Genomic DNA, 25,778 nt, shown 5'->3' on the forward strand with positions numbered 1-25,778 from the left:
TTACCGTCATTAATGTTCAAAAGATTCTGCTGACTTTTTTTAGGCCAGTATGAATTAGGAAATTTTTTAAAGATTATCAGTATTATCAAATCAGTATCAAAATGAGTCTACACACCCATACAACCCCATTAGCCCTCATTTAAACCTCTCATTATCTAATACCCCATTCACAGTGGTTTTGAAATTTGTAGCGGCGTTGTAGCGGAGCGGCGACACGCCATAACACCGCTACAAATGCATTCACAGTAGAAAAGTTATCCCGCTGCAGCAGCGGGATAAATATCATGTACCCATTCACGCTGCAGCGGGTGATTTTTATTACCTCCGTAACAAACACGTGTATGCATGGCTCATGACCCGCGAGTGACCCCGATATGACCGGAAATACTTCAGCGCGGGGTTTTCGATTGCTTGAAATTGCGCGCGCTAGCTGTACTTTACACACTCTTCCTCATGCAGCTAGCTCGATTTAGCTATGGATCTACTTTTTAAAAAACTAGTATTTTTATTGCTTCCAGTCAGAATATTTTAATTTTTTGAAGTGTGAAATATTTTTATTTGGATAATTATAATATCTACATAATAATAAAATCAATTTGAATCCACTGGTTACTTTATTTCTATTTCACTTTATGTTCCCCATTGCTGGAGAAAAGAGGTCAGTGATAGGTAAGTAAACAAATCACACGTGTTTGTCGCGGTGTTATAGCGGAGAGCCTTCACACTGAGTAAACACCGCGACAGCAGCGGGACTGTCCCGCTGCTGTAGCTAGGCGAACCTAGCGATAGTTTGTCGTGGCGTTATCGCGAGGCGGTGTTATCCCGCGATAGTTTATAACGGGTCCGAGCCTTCACACTGAAGACAACACCGCGACAGCAGCGGGACAGTCCCGCTGCTGTCGCGGTGTTTGAGGCCACTGTGAATGGGGTATTACTTATGGTTCACCTCATTTATGAGCTGTGGAGTGACAACTTCTCTAACAAAGAGGGCCCCTGTCACAAATGGGAATGTTTCGTCGGTTCTCTGCAAGCACTTCTGCAAAAGAGGAATACTAGTGGTGTTGGGTCCACTGATGACGCTCCTGTACTCTAGAACGATGTCTTCATAGATCTTGGGGAGGAATTCGAGCTTGGGTTTGACTGCATTCCAGGTCAGGTAGTCAGCAAGAATTCTGTACAATAAAAGCATTTATTTATTCATTTATATTGTACAACACATGCTCTCGCAACAAGTTCTCCATGGTCGATTCAAACACTAATCAAAGTCCTACCTTCAACTGGAGACCCAACATTGTAACTAACCCTTATCCAAAAATATTACCCGAATGCAACCATTGTATGATGGCCAATGAAGGAGCGTTCACGTCATGGTCCCTGTCAGATGAACATCTGCGAATCCTTGAACCACACAACTCAAGTGCTATTATTAACTGCATGCATGGCTACCAACGACAATAATGACCAATTTGTTGCTAAGGCTCAAAGTCGAACTCATGGGCCTTTTTCAGGACCGGCCCTGAGTATCATCTCATCCATCATTGAAGGTCTTACAGGCACCAAACCCTCATCGCACAGAGACCAATGACCAGTACGGAAGTGCGATCTTTGCCCGCAATGGTCTTACTGTGGACAAATCTTCCCTATCAGACAGCAATAACACTGAAGTCCTTTCCGTTGACCTAATAGGAATCACCATAAACTCAGCCTACAAGCCACCTCTTGAGCCTTTCAACCTGCCCGGCAGAGCTACTGACGGCAGGATAGATGTGGTCATCTTTGATTTCAACAGCTCAGCACTACCTGGGGAAATGGAGAAATTAACGAAGATGGTGAACTTCTTGAGACATGGACAATTGCTAACCAACTGTCCCTCATTTATCATGCTAAGCTCCCCCCCCCCCCTCCACTACACTAAGCCCATTTCAATTTCCAGGGTTACCAGTTGGCATTAACTAGTTCATCAACTGGACCAGTTGAAACTAGCTTTTTCTTCTGGGATGTTTGCACCCACCCCCCCACCCCCTCTAATCCCAAACTGCTTCCGGCGCGCCTGGACGTAATTATTAGGTTTACAAACCATGGTCTCCAAGGTAGGAATAATCACGTTATTATAATAGTGATATTCCACTGACAATTGCGTGATTTAGTGTACGTGTTTTATAAGTGACCTAGTGCAAGAAACGTGTTAACACAATCACGTAAATGTCAAGTGTTTGAAGAACGTAAATCTGTTCAAGTCGATACCTTGATATTGACGTGATTTTCACGTGAATGTGTTTAGTGGGCTGGCCGGACTCCTCCCATACTACGCAACCAACCACCTGAGAGCTAACCCTGACAAACTCAGATAAGTGCATTCCACCTCAAGAACAGGGATGCCAACCATCAACTATGGAGTAGCTGGTATAAGAAGAGGCTGAAGCACACTCACAACTTAGTCTACCAAGGCATCAAACTGGATCGCTCCCTTACCTACAAGAACCATCACCAAGAAACAATATTATCTGCATATCTCCTTTTATGTAAAACTAGATTAGGGACCTAGCCCAGCTTCATGACTCTACTTCTATGCAATAACTTTATACTTTCTCAAAAATTAAACCTTGTCTGTTTCTATGCAGTTTTTTACACTACAAGATTTCCAAAAGCTACCTAAATTTAAATCCACACCCCAACAAATAAATCCAATACATGTATTTATATAGCTGCCTATACAAAGACAAATCATATCTTATTTTGAAAAGCTTCCCATACCTTTTCCCCAACCCCTACCCCCAATAAAGCACAAGTAGTAGTACCCTCTAATATAAAAATAAATCTAATTCTGACTTCTTTTTAGAACTTCTTTTATGGCCCCTTACAAATGCTAGGTAAGTTGTTTTGTTAGAAAGATATTGAGTTAACATTGAGATATAGAGTTTACCATCTGATTTACCACCGAGGGAGTGACTGGACTGTTATTCCAATTCCATCGCAAATAATATGAAGAATGATAAACCAAAGCATGGATATTGACCTACCTTTTGTCAGTTCGCTTCAGAAGATAATTCAAGTTGACAAAATAGTTGAAGGTAGGTACTAAGATTTTCCGTTCTAAAGGTATTGTGGTGGCAAAGATCTCGTTCAAGTAATAGCTCATATTGATCTGGAAAACGACACGTACAGAAATACAGAATGTAGCAATGTTGGTTACTATCATCTAAAATGGGGTACAGGTTAGATGAAAAAGAAAATATGAAAGACATGAACTGATAAAGTGCCAATGCAATATTGATAAAGGAGGACAGGGGTTGGTGGTAGGCAAATTTAACTTCAAAATTCATTAGCATAATCTCCTCATCAATGTCTAGAGAATATATTATATTTCTCCTACATTAATATTGTACACAGGAAATCGTGCATTGAAAACAACATTTTAAACTATATAGTTTTCACTGTTATGATAATTCTAATATTCGTTTTGGTGACTGCTTTGTTTGCTTTTCCTTATCCCAGGAATGTTATCATATGTATTGGAGAAAGTGAAGTACACTGTTGTGCATTATATGCTACTGAATATTTTGGGAAGGCGATCTGTAAATCTGTATCTACATGTTTCTCGTGAAATATGACACTTACCTGAGGTATAATAGAAGCAAACTCTTCCACAGTAACTTTCTTGTATGCTTCGGCCGGGTCTCGATTCGTAGGCATGAATTTCTGTATTGAGGATAAGAAATGAAATCAGATGTACTCTACAATGGATTAAAAGCAATCATAGTAAATGATAGAAGCAAATGATAACTGTGAATAACGGGCATTCTAGAGTTACTGTGTTGAAGGTGTTTAATCCGTGGGTCTGTTCAGGTGCAGAAACGAAATGTCTGTCTGAGAAAAAATGCTCTCAAACTTTAACAATCAACCTACTTTCTACAAAAGCAAAAAACAATTGTAATGTAATTGTACTGTAATCAAATGCAAAGTCATTCCATCATTTCATAAAACAACAAAATGGGCAGCATTTCAATCGCACACATTTCTTTGACACCCTGAATTGTGATCACAGAAAGCAAATACTATAATTAGAAGAAACATGTTACTTACTCTTCTGATATCAGCTTCAAAGTAGACTATTTTTCTCATCCTTTCTAAGGCAGGTGCATAAGTGGAATGGCTTGTTATATTATCTAAGACTACACTTTCATCGTCAGTAAGAGAGAGAAGCACCACCACTTTTGCTCCAAGTGTTGCATATGCTTCATCACGTGTCTAGGAATGACAACGGGAAAATGTGACAGCGTGTGAGAAAAAACATTAATGATCAAACAAATATTGTAAAATATCTTCCAATTTACATTCAACATTTGAGAAATTAAAGACAGAGTGAAACCTGCTTTTGCAACCATCTGCCTATATAAAGACCACTTTTCTTGTCTCCCTAGAGCAGTCTTTATAGACAGGTTTAACTGTACATGTATCTGCCACCCAAGCAGGCGCGTACGCAGGGGGGGGGGGGGGGGTGTTTGGGGGGTTAAACCCCCCCTTTGGTATTTTTATGTGTGTAAACCCCCCTAAAAAATCCCTAAAACCCCCCCCCCCTTTGGTTGTTTTTTTTTTTTTTAATTATTAAAAAAAAAAAAAAAAAAAAAAAAAATCACCCCCATGGCTGACCTAAGAAAGGTGGCCTTACCCCCCCCCCCCCAACGGAGCAAAATGTCAATTTTTCAAATTTTGAGACAAAAAAAAAGTGTCCTCTTACCCCCCCCCCCCCCCCCCCCCGCTTATTCAGCGGTCGGTTGAGTCGTTGCGATTTTTTGGAGACCAAAAAAAAAAAAAAGTGTCCGCTTACCCCCCCCCCCCCCCCCCCCCCCCCCCCCCCCCCCCCCCCACTGAGCGACTTTTTGGCCGGCGCGATTTTCAAATTTTCCTGAGTCGTTGCGAAATTTTGATCCCGATTTTAAACCCCCCCTCCCCCCTTGAAAAAATCCTGCGTACGCCACTGCACCCAAGTACTGTTTATTAACTCAGCAGCATATCTGTCTTTCTATTATCATCTTACCATTTGAAATTGTGACTTGATACGATCAGCCAAATGAAGAAAAAATGAAGAATTTTTTTTTTATCAATTTCTGCTTGTAAGTAAATGGTTCCGCAAAAGACAGAGGAGTCTTGTATTAAAAAAAATACCATCTTCCCAGAACTGGGAGTGAATTATTGAATGGTCAAAGGTCTGATAAACAGAGAGTCCTGGGGTGGGGACTTGGACAAGTATCAATCCTGAAATACCTAGTCCTCAATCGATTCCTTGCTAGGGGAAGCAAATCTCACACAAGACAGCAGGTGCGCTCTTGGGAGTATGACCTGTTCAATACATGTTTTTCCTTTAAACGCAAATATGCATATACATTGAAACCACACTAAGCTAACAATTAAAAACTAAAAACTCCCAATCTGAATCTTGAAAGAGGATTTTATGATGACCGTTCATAAATCTACTAGCACAGATGGGGTTGAGAATAGAGCTGTTTACCCAAGAGGAGCTCACTTTACTTTTTAATACTTGCTCTCTTTACATTTCATTAATCAGTTAATCAGTCAAATAGAAATACAAACTTACTCGAACATTATCAGAGTGAAACTGATTAATTGGATTGAAGCCTATCCCATCCTGGACGAACTGGATGAGAAAAATTATGGACAAATATGGAAAAAATATGGGAAATATTACAAAAAAGCCATTCGTTGTTTGTACCACACTGTAAGTATCTGAATCGATGTACCATGAAATAGCTCTCCATTTTATAGCCTAATTATCCATTCCCATTTTCCTCTCCACTTAAGCATTATATAGTATATACATGTATATCAAGTTTTAAGAAAAGCATTCTCATGATAACGTATCTTCAAGCTGTCAATACAAAATCAAGTTAAATCTCTCCATTTTGTTCGGCCATACCCAAACCACATTAATAAAAAACACTTATTTGATAAATCTATATATTCTCCTATACCATACCTGCCAAAATTAGAAAATAAGAAATCTGTACCATTAGCGGGGTCTGGGGGCGCAGACCCCAGTGGGGTCAAGGGGCAGCGCCCCTGCGGGGGTACGGGCTTTCAAGTACGTTTGTACATACGATGAAAACAAACCGATGCAATTCAATTCAACTCACCGTTATGATGTTGACACTGGTATTCTTATCATCAGGAATGATCCCCACTTGGTAGAGAGGAGACCCATTTAAAAGATGGACCGATGTTACAGCTTGGGTAAGGTCGAATGAGGTTTCGTCCCAATCGACGATACCAGGTGTGTTCCGTGGTAGGATGCTCCAGCCACCAAGCTGGTTCAACAACTGGGAGATAAAGATGGGGAATAATATGGCACGTATGCACGTTCTGGGTCCTCATGCATATGGAGCCGTGTTCAGATGCAACTTTATATGTATGAGAGCCCTGGTAGCAATTAAAATTTCGTTGTACATGACTAACATTTCAACACATTTGTTTTTATCTGAATGTTTTGATTCTTCAACACAACTGTATTAATATATTCCAGATATGATGCTGAATTACAATATTCCAGAGATTATCATGGAATACAATATTAATATCAGGAACATTAATATCACAAGGCTTGTCATGAAATATGAACAAAGAGACTTATAGATTAGTATGAATAACACACATTTCATTAGCTTAGTGCGAGAGGGGTGGGGGAAGACTGGGAAAGAGTGCCGGAGAAGGGGGCTATCCAGTGAAACTCTTTCTCTCTCTTTAACGAGGTTTACCTGTTTCAGTGGTGCTGAGCCTGCTTGCTCAATGGCTGTCACATTCATGCAAGCATGGTAGTAATCCTTGGCTTTCCTCAGGGCTTCACTGTGATTTCCATTGTATTCATATCCATCCTCTGCAAGAAGCTGCAATAAACGGGGCAATGGGTAAGTGCAAGGTATTTGATCATTTAAAGATACTATGTCCCTTTTGCAGCCAACATCAAATTCTGTAGAACTTTGCAGGAATTATGAATCTGTGAAATTTTACGTTAGCAGTGTCCTAATATTAAAATTATGCACGAAAACCTGTTTACTTGCTAGACTTCACTGTCAGACACTATTGAGTGACTAACTGGCTTTGTTCTTCTTTGGTAATAACATACATAAAATGAGCTGCAAAGGGTACATGAGCATTTGTCTACATCAATAACCCACTTCTTGTAATGGCAAAATTAAACTGATTGAATCTTTGCGCAGCACAAACCGTACGACTATTCGGTACAATGGTCTGAAAATCAGACTAATACTTACTGGCTCTATACACTATGAACATGACGGACAAAGAAAGAGGACAAAATATACAGTTCCTCATTCTACCCTCAACAATGGCTGTGGTAGACAAAGGAACATCCCTTCACTGCTATTATGTAAAATAAGTAGAACAGGTGAATATGCATGTGACACCTGTTCTACATATTTTTACATAATAGCAGTGAAGGGATGTTCCTTTGTCTACCACAGCAATTGTTGAGGGTAGAATGAGGAACTGTGTATTTTGTCCTCTTTCTTTGTCCGTCATTTTAATAGTGATAGTTCTTAAGTCGATTCGACCACTAATATTCGTTATTTTCTTAAAGACATTTTCAAGCCCCCCCCCCCCCTTTTTTAGGGAAGTTCTAAATTAGTATTATCTTTCAAATGCAGTTAGAATTTAACTTTTTCATCTTTTTGGCCTGCATATAGGACCTTGAAAGTCTAATACAAATATGGGAATACTGAACATGATTAATACCAATAAAATATCATTATTCTTGATATTCCATCTAAAACCATACAAGAGTTGGTAGGTTTCTCAACTTTATAAATCATGAGATATACTTACATTTGTTAATGAAGTCAGTAACGTATGGCATTAAAATCATGACTCCATAACATCAACCATATACAAGAAATTGTAATCATTTCTGTCTTGAAAATAAGCGGAATTATTTCTCTAGTATTGCAAATGACTTGATAGAGCAATTTGGATCATCTGAAATAGCATACCAGCGCTGCCTTTACATTAAAAATTTGTATGTGTATAAGTCTCCAAAAGAACTTTTCCATGACGTGCATATATTTTGTTTGTACATGTTAAAAAAAAACACGTTGTATACTTAAGCGTATCAGAACGTTCAGTATTCATTATCTACCTTTAAAAGTAAATCTTTATTCTTGTTGTAGACTTCTTGATACGCTCCCCACTTGGAGTATCCGTTTGGTACTTTCACGTTGGCTACCCAGTTACCACAGGTATACTCGTAGAAGTCCTGGCAAGGATCCACGCTCAAGTTCATTGCACTCTCCACCGAATCACATACTGCGCATGGCTTCTGTAAAAGTAAAAAAAAAATAAAAAACCCAAATTCGGCTTTCTTTAAATGTGATAAATGAAACGTGATGAGCTCAGTGCAATCTGTAAAAAATCTGTAAACAAGTCGTATACTAACCATAACAAATCGTTACATTTTTTGTTACGAGTCATTTACAGATTCTTGCGAGCAGTTGCGGATGGTTGCGTGTTCTTGCAAGCAGTTTACGATACTTACGGATTGTTACGAGCTATTTCCGGAAAAATTAATCCGTGGACAATCGTAAGAAGATTTTTGACATGTCAATAAATTTACCTCTCCTTTCACGGATCCTTGCGAGTGTCTGCTAGTTGTTGCGAGTTGTGACAAGCTATTTACGGATACCAGCAAGTTATTTACGGATGCTTGCGATTGACTCCGAGTTGGTAATACGTAAGGACTCGTACAGAAAATCCGTGTATGTGAAGGGGGTATTACTTGTAACAACACGTAAACAGGTCGTAAAATGCCAGTAAGTTGCTCGAAGTTATCCGTGACAACTTATTGTGGAATTTTGCCGTAAAAACATTGTAATAACTCGTAAATTTACATTGTAAATAATCTGTTGCAACACGTAATCATCCGTAAACTGCTAGCAAGAATCCTTAAATGACAATTTTTTCAACGATTTGTTTTGGTTAGTTTACGATTTGTTTACGGATTATTTACGGATCATTTACAAATTATTACGAGTGCTTACGTGTTGTTTGCGGTTTCATTTGGGTCGTGTAACAATGGCTTTACAGATTGTAACGAGTTATTGCGAGCACTTTACGTGTAGCTACGAGTACTTTACGAAAAGATACGTATACTTTACATATTCTTACGCATTGTTTACGCTTCGGGGGAAAGGTATAAAAGTTGTAAATTTGAACACTTCATTTTCAGTGGTTATTTTTTGGTATGAAATCGTAAGGACTCGTAAATACTCGTAACTAACACGTTAATTGCTCGCAGTTATCCGTGACAACTCGTAAAAAATCGTGGACTTTTGCCGTAAATACATTGTAATAACTCGTAATAATCCGTAGTAAACAGCTCGTAGTAACTCTATCTGTTGTAAAAGAGGCCAAATCATAAGGATCTGTGAAAGATCTGTGAATTTGTGCGATCCGTAAGAAAAATCTGTGTATGTGAAGGGGGTATAAAGGGGGTATAACTTACGAGTCCTTACGATTTTGCAGCTTTTATACCTTCCCCAAATCACAAACAATACGTAAGAATACTTAAAGTATACGTACACATAAGCACTTGTATATTCCGTAAATAATCTGTAAACAAATCGTAAACAAATCTTACACACAAATCATTAAAACAATTGTAACAAGTCATTTACGGACTCTTGCGAGCAGTTTACGAATGGTTGCGTAAATACTGGTAACTAACTCGTATTTAATTGTAACAACACGTTAACAGGTCGTTACTAATACGTAAGTTGCTCATAGTTATCTGTGACAACTCGTAACAAATCATGGAATTCTACCGTAAGTATTTCGTAATAACTCGTTGTAATCCGTAACAATTCGTAAATACTTGTAACTAACTCGTATTTAATTGTAACAACACGTTAACAGGTCGTTACTAATACGTAAGTTGCTCATAGTTATCTGTGACAACTCGTAACAAATCATGGAATTCTAACGTAAGTATATCGTAATAACTTGTAATAATCCGTAACAAACCGTAAATAGCTCTTAACAACTCGTAACAACTCTCAAATCGGTCGTAAAAATGGCCAAATCGTAAGAATCTGTGAAAGATCCATGAATTTGTGCGATCCGTAAGGACTCGTAACAAAAATCTGTGTATGTAATACCCCCTTCACATACACAGATTTTTCTTACGAGTCCTTACGGATCGCCAACTCATAGTCAATCGCAAGCATTCGTAAATAACTTGCTGGTATCCGTAAATAACTCATCACAACTCGCAACATCTCGTAGACACACTTAAGGATCCTTGAAAGGAGAGGCAAACTTTTTGACATGTCAAAAATCTTCTTACGATTGTCCACAGATTTATTTGTCCGTAAATAGCTCGTGAATAGCTTGGAACAATCCATTAGTATTGTAAACCGCTCACAACAACACGTAATCATCTGTAAACTGCTCGCAAGATTCCGTAAATGATTCTAAACAGATTCTTGTAACGATATGTTACGGTTAGTTTATGATTTGTTTATGGATTATTTACGGACTATTACAAGGGCTTAAGTGTTGTTTACGACTTCATTCGGGTCATTTTACGATGGCTTTTGGGATTGTTACGGGCCATTGCTAGCACTTTACATGTAGTTACGAGTACTTTACGAATAAAAACGTATACTTTACGTATTCTCAAGAAATGTTTACGATATGGGGGAAAGGTATAAAAGCTGCAAATTCGAACACTACATTTTCAGTTGTTTTTTTTAGGATAAAAATCGTAAGGACTCGTAAATACTTGTAACTAACACGTTAATTGCTCGCAGTTATCCGTGACAACTCGTAACAAATCGTGGACGTTTGCCGTAAATACATTGTAATAACTCGTAATAATCCGTAGTAAACAGCTCGTAGTAATTCTATCTGTTGTAAAAGAGGCCAAATCATAAGGATCCGTGAAAGATCTGTGAATTTGTGCGATCCGTAAGAAAAATCTGTGTATGTGAAGGGGGTATAAAGGGGGTATAACTTTTATACCTTCCCCAAATCATAAACAATACGTAAGAATACTTTAAGTATACGTACACATAAGCACTCGTATATTCCGTAAATAATCTGTAAACAAATCGTAAACAAATCTTACACTGACCGTAACAAATCATTAAAAAAATTGTAACAAGTCATTTACGGCCTCTTGCGAGCAGTTTACGGATGGTTATTTGTTGTTGCAGGCGGTTTACGATACTTACGGATTGTTTATTTGCGGAAAATCAATCAGTGGACAATCGTAAAAAGATTTTTGATATGTCCAAAAATTTGCCTGTCCTTTCACAGATCCTTAAGAGTGTCTGCGAGTTGTTGCCAGTTGTGACGATTTATTTACAGATACCACCGAGTTATTTACGGATGCTTACGATTGACTACGAGTTGGCGATCCGCAAGAACTCATAAGAAAAATCTGTGTTTGTGAAGGGGGTATAGATTACATCATCAAAACTTACCACATAGTGCTTGGATGTGAAAACTATTATGCAGGTGCCAATTATGACAAGTAAAATGAAAGCTGCAAGCGTCATGATGGCTAACCTGCAACACCGCTTCTTTTTTCTGCCTATGGGATGCCTCAAACCAGGTCCTATTCAACAAAACAAACATTTACAAATTTATGAAAATGTATGATTTAATTATTGCTATATCTATTAGGTACAATGTCAACTAAAAGCATTCTCAAAAATGTTCCTCTTCTTGCCACCGCTAGGCCGAGGGGCCTTGACTGCCTTCTTGGAGCCTTTCTTAGCAAATTGAGCTGTTGGAGCCATGATGAATTGAGGTTTTCTGGAGACGGATAGAACTGTGTTTTCACTTGTTCATTTAATAATCAGTCTGTTTTAAATACCATGATATGCAGATATCATTTTAACATTTTATTGAAATTACATAGATTTATCTTGGTTAGAACATTTGCGACACATGACAACAGCTTTCTTCCATTGAAGTACCTTTACTCTTTCACTTTGACTTTATATTTTTGATGATTTTCACATAAAATAATTTAGAGGAAACGTGCTAAATCTGTGGCGGTAGCAACACAGGTCTTCAAGATGCCCACAATGACTGGCAGATTGCGATAAGTGTCATACGGGTATCTTAATTTTTAGAACACCTTGAAGGAGAAAACAAATGAGTTTGAAGGTTAAAATGTGAACCACGTGACCCCTACACAAAAGATCATGAAAAATGAGATTTATAATTTTGAGGTTGTAAAAAACAAAGACAAAATGATTGCGTTACAATTCCTATCGGATTATACAGCTACATTCTGGCTTATGAATAAGAAAGGAAAGGTCATATTCTTTTTTATCTAGGCTCTTTTGTATTTAATTTCTTACCAAGGATGATAGAGGTAGAAATATCCGCATATCATTTGATGGTATAAATGACAGACTATGGTTCAATAAAAATCGTAACAAAATAATATCAAATTCCTTGAAAAGATTTATTAAAATTATGACAAAAAAGAAGAGGAAGAAGAAGACATAAGAAAGAAACAGATCCCCTCCCCCCCAAAATACTTACTTATATAATAATCGTCTTCCTGATCCTCGGTCCAACCGAGCATTGGCTGACCTGCATCTTTATCTCCGAGTGCTGTCATGAGGATTCCGTTGTTGTTCCTCCACTTAAGGTCGCCACCAACGTTCTTCCATCTTGCCATTTGAATAATAGCTAAAGACTAATGATGTTCTTGGCGCTGAAATTGAAGTAATAAACTCGCGTTTTAGACGTTGAAATAATCATAACATTAATATTGGCCTCTTGAATAGAACTTATATCCACCATACAATGTGCTCAATGCGCTTAAAAATGATACCCAAACTAAAATCAGGTAGCTTTCAATTTCAGTGCTCACACTCAAATAACAGTATTTAAAGAATTTCTTCCTACCTGGGATTCATTCACTACACCTGGGTATGGGGTGGCAAATATGCATTCATGTCTTTCACAAGGACATTAATGAAGCCATATACCCACATCAAGACTCACACCCACAAACTTTTCATCTACGGTTATTAAAACTAATCATATTTAAAACATCATAAGCTGTCCACTGGCACACTTGTTCTTCGTTAAACATATAATATACATGAGTTGATGCTTTTTTACAGGATGCGCGTTTTGAGTGGACAACACTCTTTACATATTCATTTACAGTGTGCATGTGGCGTGTAAGGCAATTCTCACAGGTATTGTTTGTTTGTTTGTATATTTTATTTTAGCACGGTGGCATACTTCAGCCAATGACTGTTCTTCAGCATGGCCTGCATATAAAAATCAATCACAATTTGTCCGTGTAAACGGAAATAAAACAAACAAACAATCAAACAAATAGGTGTGACAACTAGGGCTATTACCATGGTAACGGATCAAAAACATTAGAATGTTAGAAAAAGTAATATATTTGAAATTTAAAAACACGTTGAAAACATGTCTATATTTGTATTTAAAGCTTCTCACTCGATTTCAACTGCAAGTTATTACATGTGTCAGTCATATTTAAAAATATGAAGAAATGGAACCAATTACCCATATCTATAAATATTAAGTTCAACTTTATCCTTTTTTAAAAAGCTTTGTCGCAAATACCTATTAGAAAATATGTAATAATACAGTATTTTGTGTAGGTATGTGTGTATGCAGTTGTGTGTATGTGTGTGTGTGTGTGAGTGTGTATGTGTGCGTGTGTTGGTATGGTGACTGAATAAATATTTAATTTAATTCGTTTTCGCGGGGGCCCCATTTATGAGCAATTTGCTTCTTTGTGGTCCTGACCATATATTTGCTTTGTGTTGTATGTTTCATGTATTCTATTTCATATTGTGCGTTTTGCTTTTAGATGTATATGGTTTTAATGTATTCAATTCAATTGCTGTTGCTATGGAAACAGTCAGAAAAATTTGTATTAAAAAATTACCTTAAACTAATACATTTATTGTTACATAAATATTTGCATGATTCCAAATAATGATTTTCTGTTCGCTAGGACCCTTTATTTACTCTCTTTGTTTACCATTACGTAGGTGGTAGACGTGACTGCTAGGCTGTTATGGTAACAGATCAAGAAATATTTTAATTGTAGAAAATACTTTAATTGTTGTTTCGACAACATGAAGCAAGTGGTAATTGTTTCTGACCGTTTGATTATGATAAAAAGAAATAGGCTATTTGAAGCCAGGGTCTTTAAAAAAAATGGCTGTTGCCATGGAAACTGAATATTAAAGAAGTTGACTTCAGTGAACCAAACAAGAAAGGTAAATAATCAACATAAAATATATTATAAAATATAGTGTATAAATACCACATATTATTAATCGAACAGCATAAATACAAATGAAAGCATGTAAATCAAGGTATTGAGCTTCCAGATTGATTGCAATGTAATCTGAGCCATTTTTAGGTTACGATAAGTTAGACGAGAAATGTTGTTAGTATTGAAAAGGTATAATGAAATGCTCTAGTTTTTAATTCACAAGCCGTTTGAAGTTTTCTTTTTTTCTCTATACCACACGGTTTCACTCATATCCTACTGCGAATATAAAATACGGTAACAGTGGCAGATTATCCGGATGGGGGACACAGGGGCACATGCCCGTCCCCTGGAACAAAAAAGTTAACAAAATTTGATGACTTTTTTTCCTTCTTGTCACTGAATTTATGGACTATTGTCCCTTTTTACATGTTGTATAACTATAACAAGGCCTAGTATCAATTGTGACTACGAAATTAAGAAAGTCGTAACAGTTTATTAATCATTTTAATGGTAAGTTTGTTGCAGTAGATTAGAAATTTCAGATACTGTCAAAACTAAAATAAAAAAGGTCGAACAGAAGAAAAGAGACCCCCCAAAATGATCGGTATTATCATGCATATTGTATTACTTTGCATGTGACTAACCTGAGTTTACCATGCAATAATCACGTAATGTGAAACTGTAGTTGGAGGCAATTAAAATTGTCGTCAATATTCCATGATTACTATCCCGATATTTACTTGCATTTTTAGTACTAATACATGATATTAAATTACAAAATAAATATCAGAACTGAATCGTACTCTCTTCAGAATCTGGGAATACACCTATCATGCAACATCTTGGAACATTGGGCTAAAAAATGTATGCAAATTGCCCAATATTGCCGAATATTGAATGTGTTCTCTAACGACATGGGATCACGAATCTTCACCATGATCATAAACAGCAACAACAACTGTTCGACGGAAAGAGCTTTTTTAGGTTCATTAAATGCAAAGTCCATTTTCCTACCGTGTAATTTTTGGGAACCGCTTCGAACGAGATGATGTACATGTACCATACGTTACCAGAGACAAAATGCCTTATCCTTGTCCAGTGACAGACTTAAGAAATTTAAGATAATATGCTAAAATGTGGGTTAAGTCCACCTCATCATCATTCTCACAATACTGATAACATTTAGTCAAATTTGTAATGATATTTACTAAGGATTAGGATTTTTGCAATACAAACATGGATTGTATATAACTCTATATTCCCATGAGCTTATCATTATAGTGGCTATTGCTTAAATCAGCAAAAATTTAGAGCTAACGAGGCAAAAATGATATATTATACTCACTGTTTGGTTAGATCCTGCTAAATGCGGAATGAATCGTGGAATGATGCGTCGAGTCCTCTCCTCAGAAATATTTATCAAATTATGGCCGAGCTAAAAGGATTTACACATAATCTTACACAGGTCAAATAAAAGTAACTGGCAACATGTGACATGAGAGGTCTCTTCTAGAACGTGTTATAAAGGCGTTTACAATGTCTCTTTCGCAAGAATTTCATGGGTCATAAATCCAGTTTGACAGGCGCCAAAACATGCAGTGTGTCGCAGAAAATGATCTAGAAATCAATTCAATGCAGATGCCCTTTGCACAAATGTGCTTCGTCCCATCAGGTGCTCATGTAAAAGTGACGGATAACCCGTATGAAATGAAAGACATAGACTGCGTGAGTCAGTATTTCACCGTCTGGTATTGTGAAATTAGGGACTTTCGGGATTGCACGTCGACATGGTGGACTGCTACGTGCGACGTCCTTTTAAAGCATGACAAAGGACGTCACACGTAGCAGTCCACTATGTCGACATGAAAATGTAAAAGTCCCTAAGAGCAGGAAGCCGATTGCAACATGTGGTCCGAGAACGAAACAAAAAGTAATACAACTAGAGCTAACCAACCAAACAAAAGAATACATATCTCTCGCTCAGTGAGTCGGTTCTGATGCACTATTATACGGCACTAATTCATGATAGTCATTCATACTCATTAATGCCTGGTGATCAGCAGCAAAAATATATCCACACTGACAGCTTCACAACTTTTTGCCAAGCCCAGAGTCAAGACAAAGGTATTCATTATTTATTGGGACATTAATTTGCAGTACAACGCAATAAACTAACGCGCATGGGACTGAGCAATGGGTAACGTACAATCCATACCGGCTTCGATGTGAATGCAGACAATTGTAAAGAAATTACCAGTCATTTAAAACATAGTTCCATTCATTTTAAAGAGACATAATGGGCAGCCGAAATATTGTCAAAAAAATATGTTATGTGTTTCATTTGTGTAATTTTAATCAAAATTAGTTTATTGTATTACCTTCCTTCCGGGTTCATGAGCTGCTAAGACTGATGAACGCAGACGACATTCTTTGAAATATAACTTCCGGGTGTACGTTGTATTATGTACGTAGTCCAATATCGGAAGAAAGCTGAAGAAAGGAACAGAAAATATTATTCCTCTGAGAAAGGCGGCAAGTGCAGGAGCCATGAGACATAATTATCATTAACAAAAAATGAAAAACAATTAAACATCAGATCTCTCTCTACAACTTACTTCTCTTTAACTAAAAAAGGAGATTCGTTTTGGCAACTAAGGCCTAGACAAAAGAAGAGTGCACCCAATTGAAGGCCTCAATATTGTGCCCTTCATGGAATCTCTTTTTCTTTCTTGCTTTCCATAAAGAGATTTTGTGGGTAAGTGTCCCTAGTACCGTTCTGGTCCGCACGAGGCACACCCCGTTAAAATTCGTTAACATGTTCTCATAAGGGTAAGGGAAGGTAAATTAGGATGTAGGCCTAACTGTAGGCAGGCACGTAGCCACGGAGGGGGGCGCGGAGGGGCACGTGCCCCCCCCCCAAATTTCCAAGATCGGTTGAACTTTTTTAGACCCCTTTTTTTTTTTACCTCGATCGATTACATGTATGTGCCCCCCCCCCCCCCCCTCCAAACATCAAACTCTGGCTACGTGCCTAACTGTAGGATGTAGGAAATGACTGATAATTTTGATTGATTGACTTTGTTTATCAAGTATATTCGGATTTACATTATAAATTAGAGAAAATGATAGAGAAAAAATACATATATACCTTTAAAACAGGATGACCTGTGAATGCAAATAGGTCTGATTATTTATTTGTTTGGGTATTGAAAATACTCTGCATTTTAAAGTATTGCAAACTGAAACCTAAAGCGTGTTTGTTGGGGGGGGGGGGGCGGGTGAGAGGGGTGCTATGATATCCGCCTCCCTTTTTTTTTAAATGGGAAGGGGATATGAAAAAGGGATATAACCCTATGCTTGTTGATACCCTTGGCGGTAAGGGCCCGTTATCATACATCAACGAGTTTGACACTCAGAGAGATGCCTCAATTACTTTTCCTTAGAGACTCGATGTGATGAGGGGTTGTAATGTCAACTATTGAGCTAAAATCTACAAAAGGTCTATCCCGTTTACCAAGGAAATTATCTTCTTCACATTCTCTTCTTTTCTTTTTCTCCTTCTCCTTCCTCATTTTCTTTTTCTTTCTTTTCTTTGAAGGTGCTGATCATGGTACACATTTTTTATAATTTACTGCAGACGACACAGGTATACACCTGTTAATACACTACGTGCGTACACCACGCGCGCAGCTCAACTTTTAACCAATGACGTAAGGTATACCGCGCGCATACTTCTTGCGCATGTGTTTTCTACTTCTTTGATGACGTAGTGCAGTTGTTTCCAAGCTCATGTAGGAACGGTAGCGCGCAGCCAAACAAATCACATGTGAAAGGCATATTAAGCACATCTCCGCTAGCTCACTTGAACAAGTTGAAAACAAAAGCTGCCAGTATCAAATCACAAGACGAATACTATATTTTGAGGAAGGAGATTTATTATCATTCAAAGTTTCACAATGGAGAAACAAATCGAAGAAGCTTTTCAATTTTTTAAGGACAACCCCAAAGTGGCGGCACTAGCATTGGGAGCTCTGTTCGGGGTCGGTGCGGTGTACTATGGGTATGTTGCTGTTTCAACAAATTATTACGTTTAAACACATGCAAAGGTCCTGGAAGTAAATTGTTATAAACAGAGATAATGTACTTATCATGAGTTATATAGCTCATAAAACAATATAACAATGAACTGCTTAGTAAATGGGAGATATACCTTGGAGTTTATGTGAATTCGCACTGAATTTTCCATCAAGATCAGGCGTAGTCTTATGTACATGTATGTATTCGCATACATGTATCGATCATTTTTAAGCATATATCTCTTTCATAAGTGATTATTACTATTGTAAAATATATCAGATTGGTAGATGGGTATGAAAAGCATGGTCAATGGCATACAGACCAAATTTTGTCACATGCAGCAGAGTCAAGTAAAGGTGGAAAGCGCGGGAGTTCCTCGGAGGGGGCGGGCGGGGGCAAATTTCACCCATTGGGCGTTGACAAAACTGACAAGGGTGTTTAGCTAGATGGGTTCTAACCCACCTGCTCACACCTTGCGTGTGCCTCCCTGCAATCAGATGGCGAAAAAAGAGATCTAGAGAGATCAAATGCAAAATGGAGGGAGAGAGAGGGGGGCAGAGTGACGGACAGGGAGAGAGAGAGAGAGAGAGAGAGAGAGAGAGGGGGGGGGGGCAGAGAGACGGGAAGGGAGAGAGATATAAAGGTGAGAGACAGAGAGAGAGAGACAGACAGACAGAGAGAGAAAAAGAGAGAGAGAGAGAGGGGGGGTAGAGAGAGAGACGGACAGGGAGAGAGAAAGAGAGAGAGAGAGAGAGAGAGAGGGGGGAGAGAGGGGAGAGAGAGAGGGGGGGGGGGGGGGGAGAGAGATACAGAAAGAGAAAAAGAGAGACAGAGAGAGACAGAGAGAGAGAGATCTAAAGTTGAGCAACAGTTTAACCAGTGTTTGAACTTGAGTCTCACACTCAACAATATTATTTACTGGTTTTGATCGACACACAGAAAGTTCAAATGCTGTGGGGGTTCCCGCCAGCTGACCAGGCCACGCCCTACCGGTATCTCTTGCTATCCGGACCTCGTCAAGCATAACAACATCATGGCCAAGTACCTGACGGTCAAGCTCTACTCCAAGCTCTGTGACAGGAGGACCAGTACGGGCTGGACGCTTGACCAGTGCATCCAGACCGGAGTGGACAACCCGGGACATCCTTATATCATGACCGTTGGCATAGTAGCAGGGGATGAAGAATCATACGAGGTAATGTTCTCAATGGTGCAGCTGTAAGTTGTGATGTTCATAAGGAAACAAATTATATTTTATTATTTTATCGTGATATCAATACTATGCTGAATTAGGAGAATGCAGATGAAGATGTCAATCGTTCATAATGAGAGGAAACGCGAGGAAAGATAAGTAGAAGCAGGATGAAGGAAAGGTAAGGGACGAAGATGAATGACCTTTTCGCTGCAATCCGACAGAGTTAAAAAGGAAAGTAGAAATAAAATGTAAAGAAAGTAATCTGAGTTCTTTCACCGCTACTTTTTCTTCTCTTTCTTTCTCTTCTTCTTCTGTTCCTTTGATTCCTCTTTTAATTTTACTTTTCCTTTTCGTCTTCTTCTTATTCTTCTTCTGCTTGACTTCTTTTAACCTGGCGTCTCCATCTGCTTCTTCTGTTTATACATCAATGTCTTCTGTTTCCTTGGAATGTGACAGGTTTTCAAGGAGCTCTTTGACGCTGCCATTCATGACCGCCATGACGGTTACGGACCGGACAACATTCACCCTACCGACCTGAACCAGAACCATCTCCGAGCCGTAACTCTAGACCCCAACTATGTCCTCTCGTCTCGGGTGCGCACCGGGAGATGTATTAGAGGATTCCGTCTCCCTCCCGCATGCAGCAGAGCAGAGCGCCGAAAAGTTGAAGAGGTATGAACCCCCCCCCCCCCCCCCCGTCATGATTATCATGAATGTTGCTGTGCTTGTTTTTAATGTAAATGTTAACATGGTGGTGGTAGAAGAGGAGGTCTTTTAAACTGATTGAAGATATATTGGTTTGTGGAAGAAACATTTTCATTATCCTCACTCTATTTCAGGAAGGTTTTATTGTTTGCTTACATCATAATAATTTGATATGTGAATAATTTTTTAGGCATCGAACTTGAAAGATCTTGTAAAACGTATGAGGCACTTAACGGATTAGCATTCATCAAAATATTGTAACATGCATTCTGCAAATATGCAATATGTTTGATGCTTGACATAATAATATTGTACACTTATTGAACACTTTAACTCTAATGAAAGTGAATTTGAATTTTACGAAAGAAGAGTATAGTATACTCTTCTTTCGTAACATTCAAATTGCCTGTGCCTCTTTTCTTTCCTCTCACAAATAAATGAATGTTCTTAAAACCAGTGCTAATAACTTGAGGAGTGAGGTATTGACACCATTTGAGATGCAACACATGCAGGACACATCTGCAGATTTCCGATATAAAGAGCGGAGGAAGAAACAAAGGAAGAAGATAGCAATGATCGAAGTAGATGTTTGCAAAAGTGCTATTTCTCTCTTTAAAAAAAAAAATAACGACAATAAAAGTGAACAAACAAGTGTTTTGATTGTTGTTCTTTGCGAACATTGATTTTAGCATATTCATTTTATGATATAAAAAATATTTTATTCCCAGTATTCTTTTAATACGATGGAAACTGTGTGTCTAATCCTTTCACAGCAAAAACTGACAATGCGTTTATTGATCTGTAATAAATTCAGTTCATTTCAATTTCGTTTAGATTATAAACCAAGCTCTTGCCGGCCTCAAGGGGGATTTGGCTGGGAAGTATTATTCCTTGACCACCATGTCTGAGAAGGATCAACAGAAGCTGATCGATGACCATTTCCTCTTTGACAAACCAGTCTCTCCTCTGCTGACCTGCGCTGGCATGGCCAGAGATTGGCCCGATGCTCGGGGAATCTGGTAAATACTCCTAATACTTTTCTCCCACGTCCAGTAATTTCACATACAATTTTACTGATGAAGCACGCAAGATCAAATTTGGATGCTTCCAACTATATTACAAATGAGGTACAAGTCAAACATATGTATTTGACAGATAAGATAAGAGTATGAGACTTTGTGTACTGCAAATGCTTATTATTTGCGGTCGGAACAGAACACGTCGTTATTCTGTTCTTGGTGGTTAGTTTTGTATTTAAATCTATCCTTGATATTACGACGTTTTACTGAAACTATGCATGTTTGTGTTTTAGATAATTATGAAATAAAAACTATGCAGGTCGTCACAATACATGAATCAATAGCCAGGCTCTCCATCTCATACGAAAAGAATACGTCGTTATAATGTTCTTGGTGGTTAGTTTTGTATTTAAATCTATTCTTGATATTACGACGTTTTACTGAAAATATGCATGTTTTTGTTTTAGATATGAAATAGATATCTATCAGGTCGTCACAATACATGACTCAATAGGCTCCCCATCTCATATGCGAAGAGAATACGTCGTTATTCTGTTCTTGGTTTTTAGTTATGTATTTAAATCTATCATTGGTATTACGACAGGCACAACCATCAGAAGAACTTCCTGGTATGGGTGAATGAAGAGGACCATGCTCGACTCATCTCGATGGAGACAGGTGCCAACATGGTCAGAGTTTTCCAAAGATTCTGCAGCGGCTTGAATGAGGTATAATTATTGTTTCATATTCATCGATTTTCCGTCTTGATAAATAATTGTTATGATATCATGAACTTGCATATATGATGCTTAGTTGCTGATTAGGTAGTAGTAGAATTTATAATTTAAACAAATCCCTGCCGAATCCTTTGATCCCACAAAGTATGATTGTGTTGAATGATGAAATTAATCCGACTTTTTTTTCTCTCTCTCTTTCTCTCTCCCCCCTCTCTCTCTCTCTCTCTCTCTCTGTCTCTGTCTCTGTTTCTCTGTTTCTCTCTCTCTGTTTCTCTCTATTTCTCTCTCCCTCCCTCTCTCTCTCCCTTTCTCTCTTTCTCTCTATCTCTCTTTCTCTCTCTATCTCATAAATAGTTTGAGAAGAAGATCAAGCAGGCTGAGCATGAGTTCATGTGGAATGAGCATCTTGGATATATCTTGACCTGTCCGTCAAACCTCGGTACAGGACTCCGTGCTGGTGTCCATCTCAAGATTCCTCTTCTTAGCCAGGTATACCTGAACCCGTCCTCAAATTGATATAATTTAATTCCTTGTTTTGCCCTGTAATGGCAATATCTTTGCATCCATGCATACATAGCAGGTATTATATCTTCATCATCATAATAACGAACCAAATGTAGCCTTTCATCATTTAAACAACTCGTTGTTTTACTGTAAGCACCCTTTAATATTTTTTGTATTGCTTCATGGTCTTCCAGTACTATCACATTATTCCTTAATACATGCATTTGAAATTACGTCATTCCTGGGCAGTCGTACATTTCACCACTCAAGGTGAAGTTGCTTGGCAATGCGTAGTGGCGCCATCATCCGCTGATATGAAGATATAGATGTTTCTTTCCTCTTTTTTGTATATCGTTTTTGTTGTTGTTGTTTATGTTTGTTTGTTTTTTTCTTAAATATGTTATATATACCTTTTTTATGTGGGGTCATCATATCTGAACTATTATGGTCGTAAAATAAATGAATCCACAAATAAATCATATCACATCACATACTATGTGATGTGATATGATTTATAAAGTTTATTGTACAGAATATTCAACAGAAAATCTTATCACAGCACATATTTTCCAGAATATTCAACAGCATTCCAATTTAAAGCTTTTAATATTTTCCATTTGACACGGAAAGAGAAAAAATAAATCTGGGTCCTTGCGTGTCAAACAGTCATTGAAAGAATTATCTCTGACCGTCATAATTGAAGATTTAATGTGGTCTTGGCCGTGGCCTCTGATCGGGTCACGTGTACAAAACCGAGGGAAGGAAACATTTTCAGTGGCCTCGTACAACTCGGAAGTGATGGCCTCAACTATATCAATGGAATAAGCTCTTGGCATAGACGGAACCAATTTTTATGAATTAATTTGGCATGTTCTACAGGATCCAAGGTTTGAGATCATACTGGAGAGACTCCGCCTACAGAAGAGAGGAACGGGTGGAGTAGATACGGAATCAACCAATGGCATCTTTGATATTTCTAACGTCGACAGACTGGGCAAATCCGAGGTAATTTAAATTCTCATCTGAAAATGCAGTTCTGAAAGAATGTCACCGGGTGCCAGTGTTTTTTCGTTTTTATGTCTTCTTCTTCTTCTTCTTCTTCTTCTTCTTCTTCTTCTCTTTCTTCTTCTTCTTCTTCTTACTTTTCTCCTTCTCCTTCTTCTTCAACATCTTAGTGGCCATAATTCCAGTTTTTATTTGCCCAACGAAACATTTAAAGAAAAAAAAAAAGTTTTTCCCTTCTTTGTAAGAACGTCAGTTTGGGAGAATATCGTAGTTGACATGTCCCTATACAAGATTGTTGTTCATATGACCTCCCATTCAAAAAATGAGACAAATCTGATATGCTCTGACCAAATGTTTACATCATACATTTGTGTGTAGTCCCTCTGAATAGTGCATGCGATTGTATCATTTCGGTGATTCCAAAACATCAAATTGTCAACCAATTGTTATGTACTACATTACCAACTTCTTCCGATTGCGCCCGGACAGTTTCTTTCATAATATAATCGCATGCCCATGCAGAACTCAGCTCAATGATATCATCATGTTATAAACATTCAACGCACATTCTGGTTCAGTATAGTATATAGGTCGATTCCAACGAACGTGATTAAGTTTCCGGTTCATCTTACTAATGAGAAGAATTAAGTGATCATAGATATCCTTGTGTTAAATTAAAGGCAGCTCCAAAATACCACGCTCGAAATTTCTAATGCCAAGGTCTCAACGACAGACATCTCTTGATATTCATTTAAAACAAAAAATATTTTATATTTCCGCCATTTTCATTGTAAGGCTTAACATCTGTATTATTTTTATAGCACCTAGGGGGCGTTTCACAAAGATCCTAAGTCTAACTTAACTCTAAGTTTGACTCAAAGATCACGGAGAGCCATTTGTAGCCTTAAAATAAAGTATATACAAAAGCGAAAATTCAAGTATTTTAGATTTTTTATTAACTCAACATCAAGAACATGAATCACCTTGATAATATAGTAGAAAACATGAAGGATTTGAATCAACATTTCATGCCTTTTAAAATAACCATACAAATATTTTCACAGAAGCTAACGGCTTTCCATAATTGTTAAGTTCAACTTAGAAATAAGTTCAACTTTGGATCTTTGTGAAACACCCCCTGTTGTCTTTCACAAGGACGATAATATCATTCATAATGGAAATTTGTTTTTCTTTGTTTTAGGTCCAACTGGTACAGACTGTCCTTGATGGAGTCGCACTGTTGATCAAGATGGAAAAAGAACTGGAGCGACAAGGAAACATCTCCCAATATCTTCCCCAATAGTTCATATTAATTCATTACCAACGTTGAAATGTATAACTGCAACCCCAAAACAATAATTATGAATAATATTTTTTCTTAGTATAGTATAGTGATAGAATCACCGAGAACAAATTTAATCTCATAGCAATTCTGATAAACATTTTTATGTCTTAAGCTTTCAAAATTTAACAAGATCTGCCGCGGTAGTTAAGCGTAATTTGCTTGATATTGAGGCATTGCTTTTTACTTGCATATGTTTTTTTCCTATTAAATGGATTTAACATTTTAACCTAAATAGAAAACAGAAACAGAAACAAAAACAGAAACAAAAAGGAAGACAAAACAATACTAAAAGGCACTGGTGATTGGTGACATTATGCACATAAGATGAGTAACACCTTTAGTGCTTTTTATATTAAATGCTAAATCATAAGCAAACATACGACATAGAATTCGTGAAAAATCAAAATAAGACACTTGTATCAGAAAAAAAAGAGTACGGATTTATAATTTGTAATGAAGAAAAGTGAATTATTTGTTATTGTATTACATTATTGTCGAGGTATTTCAATGAAACAAAAATACGAATAAATGTGTTATACTCAACTTGTTTTATCACTGTATTGTGATGTTCTGCTACATCTGCATGTGTCAATTTAGTACCGGAGTGCTAATGTCATATTCGCTCATCGTCCGGGTTGATGATTTTGAACAACAAAGCCTGCGCATGAGGTTCACCGTGACATCATTTAAGCAACGGGCTGAAGCAGGGCAGATTCAATATTTGGGAATGGTGTGAACACCACACACCATGTATACATAGAAGTGATGTGAAATTTGAAATGTTCTTCATTCGTTTGAATTTAAGATACGCTTATCAAATTTTTTTCGAAAGATTTTTCGGACAAGAGACAGTGGTATGTAACTTCTCCCAGCT

General features: G+C 37.7%; 2 protein-coding genes across 2 annotated transcripts in view; one reads left to right on the top strand and one right to left on the bottom strand.

The window, feature by feature from the left end:
* LOC583486 (endothelin-converting enzyme 1-like) overlaps positions 1 to 15,755 on the bottom strand; it is a 30,297-nt gene extending 14,542 nt beyond the window's left edge. Inside the window, exons 1-11 of the mRNA XM_030973450.1 lie at positions 15,663 to 15,755; positions 12,586 to 12,760; positions 11,511 to 11,644; positions 8,168 to 8,347; positions 6,771 to 6,899; positions 6,153 to 6,335; positions 5,597 to 5,656; positions 4,084 to 4,248; positions 3,619 to 3,699; positions 3,021 to 3,145; positions 947 to 1,172 (exon numbers count right to left, since the gene is read on the bottom strand). Of these exons, the coding sequence (XP_030829310.1) occupies positions 947 to 1,172; positions 3,021 to 3,145; positions 3,619 to 3,699; positions 4,084 to 4,248; positions 5,597 to 5,656; positions 6,153 to 6,335; positions 6,771 to 6,899; positions 8,168 to 8,347; positions 11,511 to 11,644; positions 12,586 to 12,724 (1,422 nt within the window). The 5' untranslated portion in view covers positions 12,725 to 12,760; positions 15,663 to 15,755. The remainder of the gene's footprint in view (positions 1 to 946; positions 1,173 to 3,020; positions 3,146 to 3,618; positions 3,700 to 4,083; positions 4,249 to 5,596; positions 5,657 to 6,152; positions 6,336 to 6,770; positions 6,900 to 8,167; positions 8,348 to 11,510; positions 11,645 to 12,585; positions 12,761 to 15,662) is intronic.
* Positions 15,756 to 18,165: 2,410 nt separating this feature from the next.
* On the top strand, positions 18,166 to 25,334 carry LOC115919532 (creatine kinase B-type-like). Its single transcript, XM_030973599.1, has 8 exons — positions 18,166 to 18,377; positions 19,334 to 19,589; positions 20,046 to 20,261; positions 21,129 to 21,313; positions 21,918 to 22,041; positions 22,405 to 22,539; positions 23,434 to 23,559; positions 24,761 to 25,334. The coding sequence occupies exons 1-8, from the start codon at positions 18,274 to 18,276 to the stop codon at positions 24,860 to 24,862; spliced, it is 1,248 nt and encodes a 415-aa protein (XP_030829459.1). The 5' UTR covers positions 18,166 to 18,273; the 3' UTR covers positions 24,863 to 25,334.
* The last annotated feature ends 444 nt before the right edge of the window (positions 25,335 to 25,778 follow it).

Source organism: Strongylocentrotus purpuratus, unplaced genomic scaffold (genome assembly GCF_000002235.5).
Source record: "Strongylocentrotus purpuratus isolate Spur 01 unplaced genomic scaffold, Spur_5.0 spur5_scaffold_6, whole genome shotgun sequence".
In the NCBI taxonomy this organism is placed as follows: Eukaryota; Metazoa; Echinodermata; class Echinoidea; order Camarodonta; family Strongylocentrotidae; genus Strongylocentrotus; species Strongylocentrotus purpuratus.

Coding starts and splice junctions, on each gene's coding strand:
- LOC115919532 (XM_030973599.1), top strand. CDS start 18,274: ATGGAGAAACAAATCGAAGAAGCTTTTCAATTTTTTAAGGACAACCCC. Junction 18,378..19,333: donor GTCGGTGCGGTGTACTATGG/GTATGTTGCTGT, acceptor ATCGACACACAG/AAAGTTCAAATGCTGTGGGG. Junction 23,560..24,760: donor ACAGACTGGGCAAATCCGAG/GTAATTTAAATT, acceptor TCTTTGTTTTAG/GTCCAACTGGTACAGACTGT.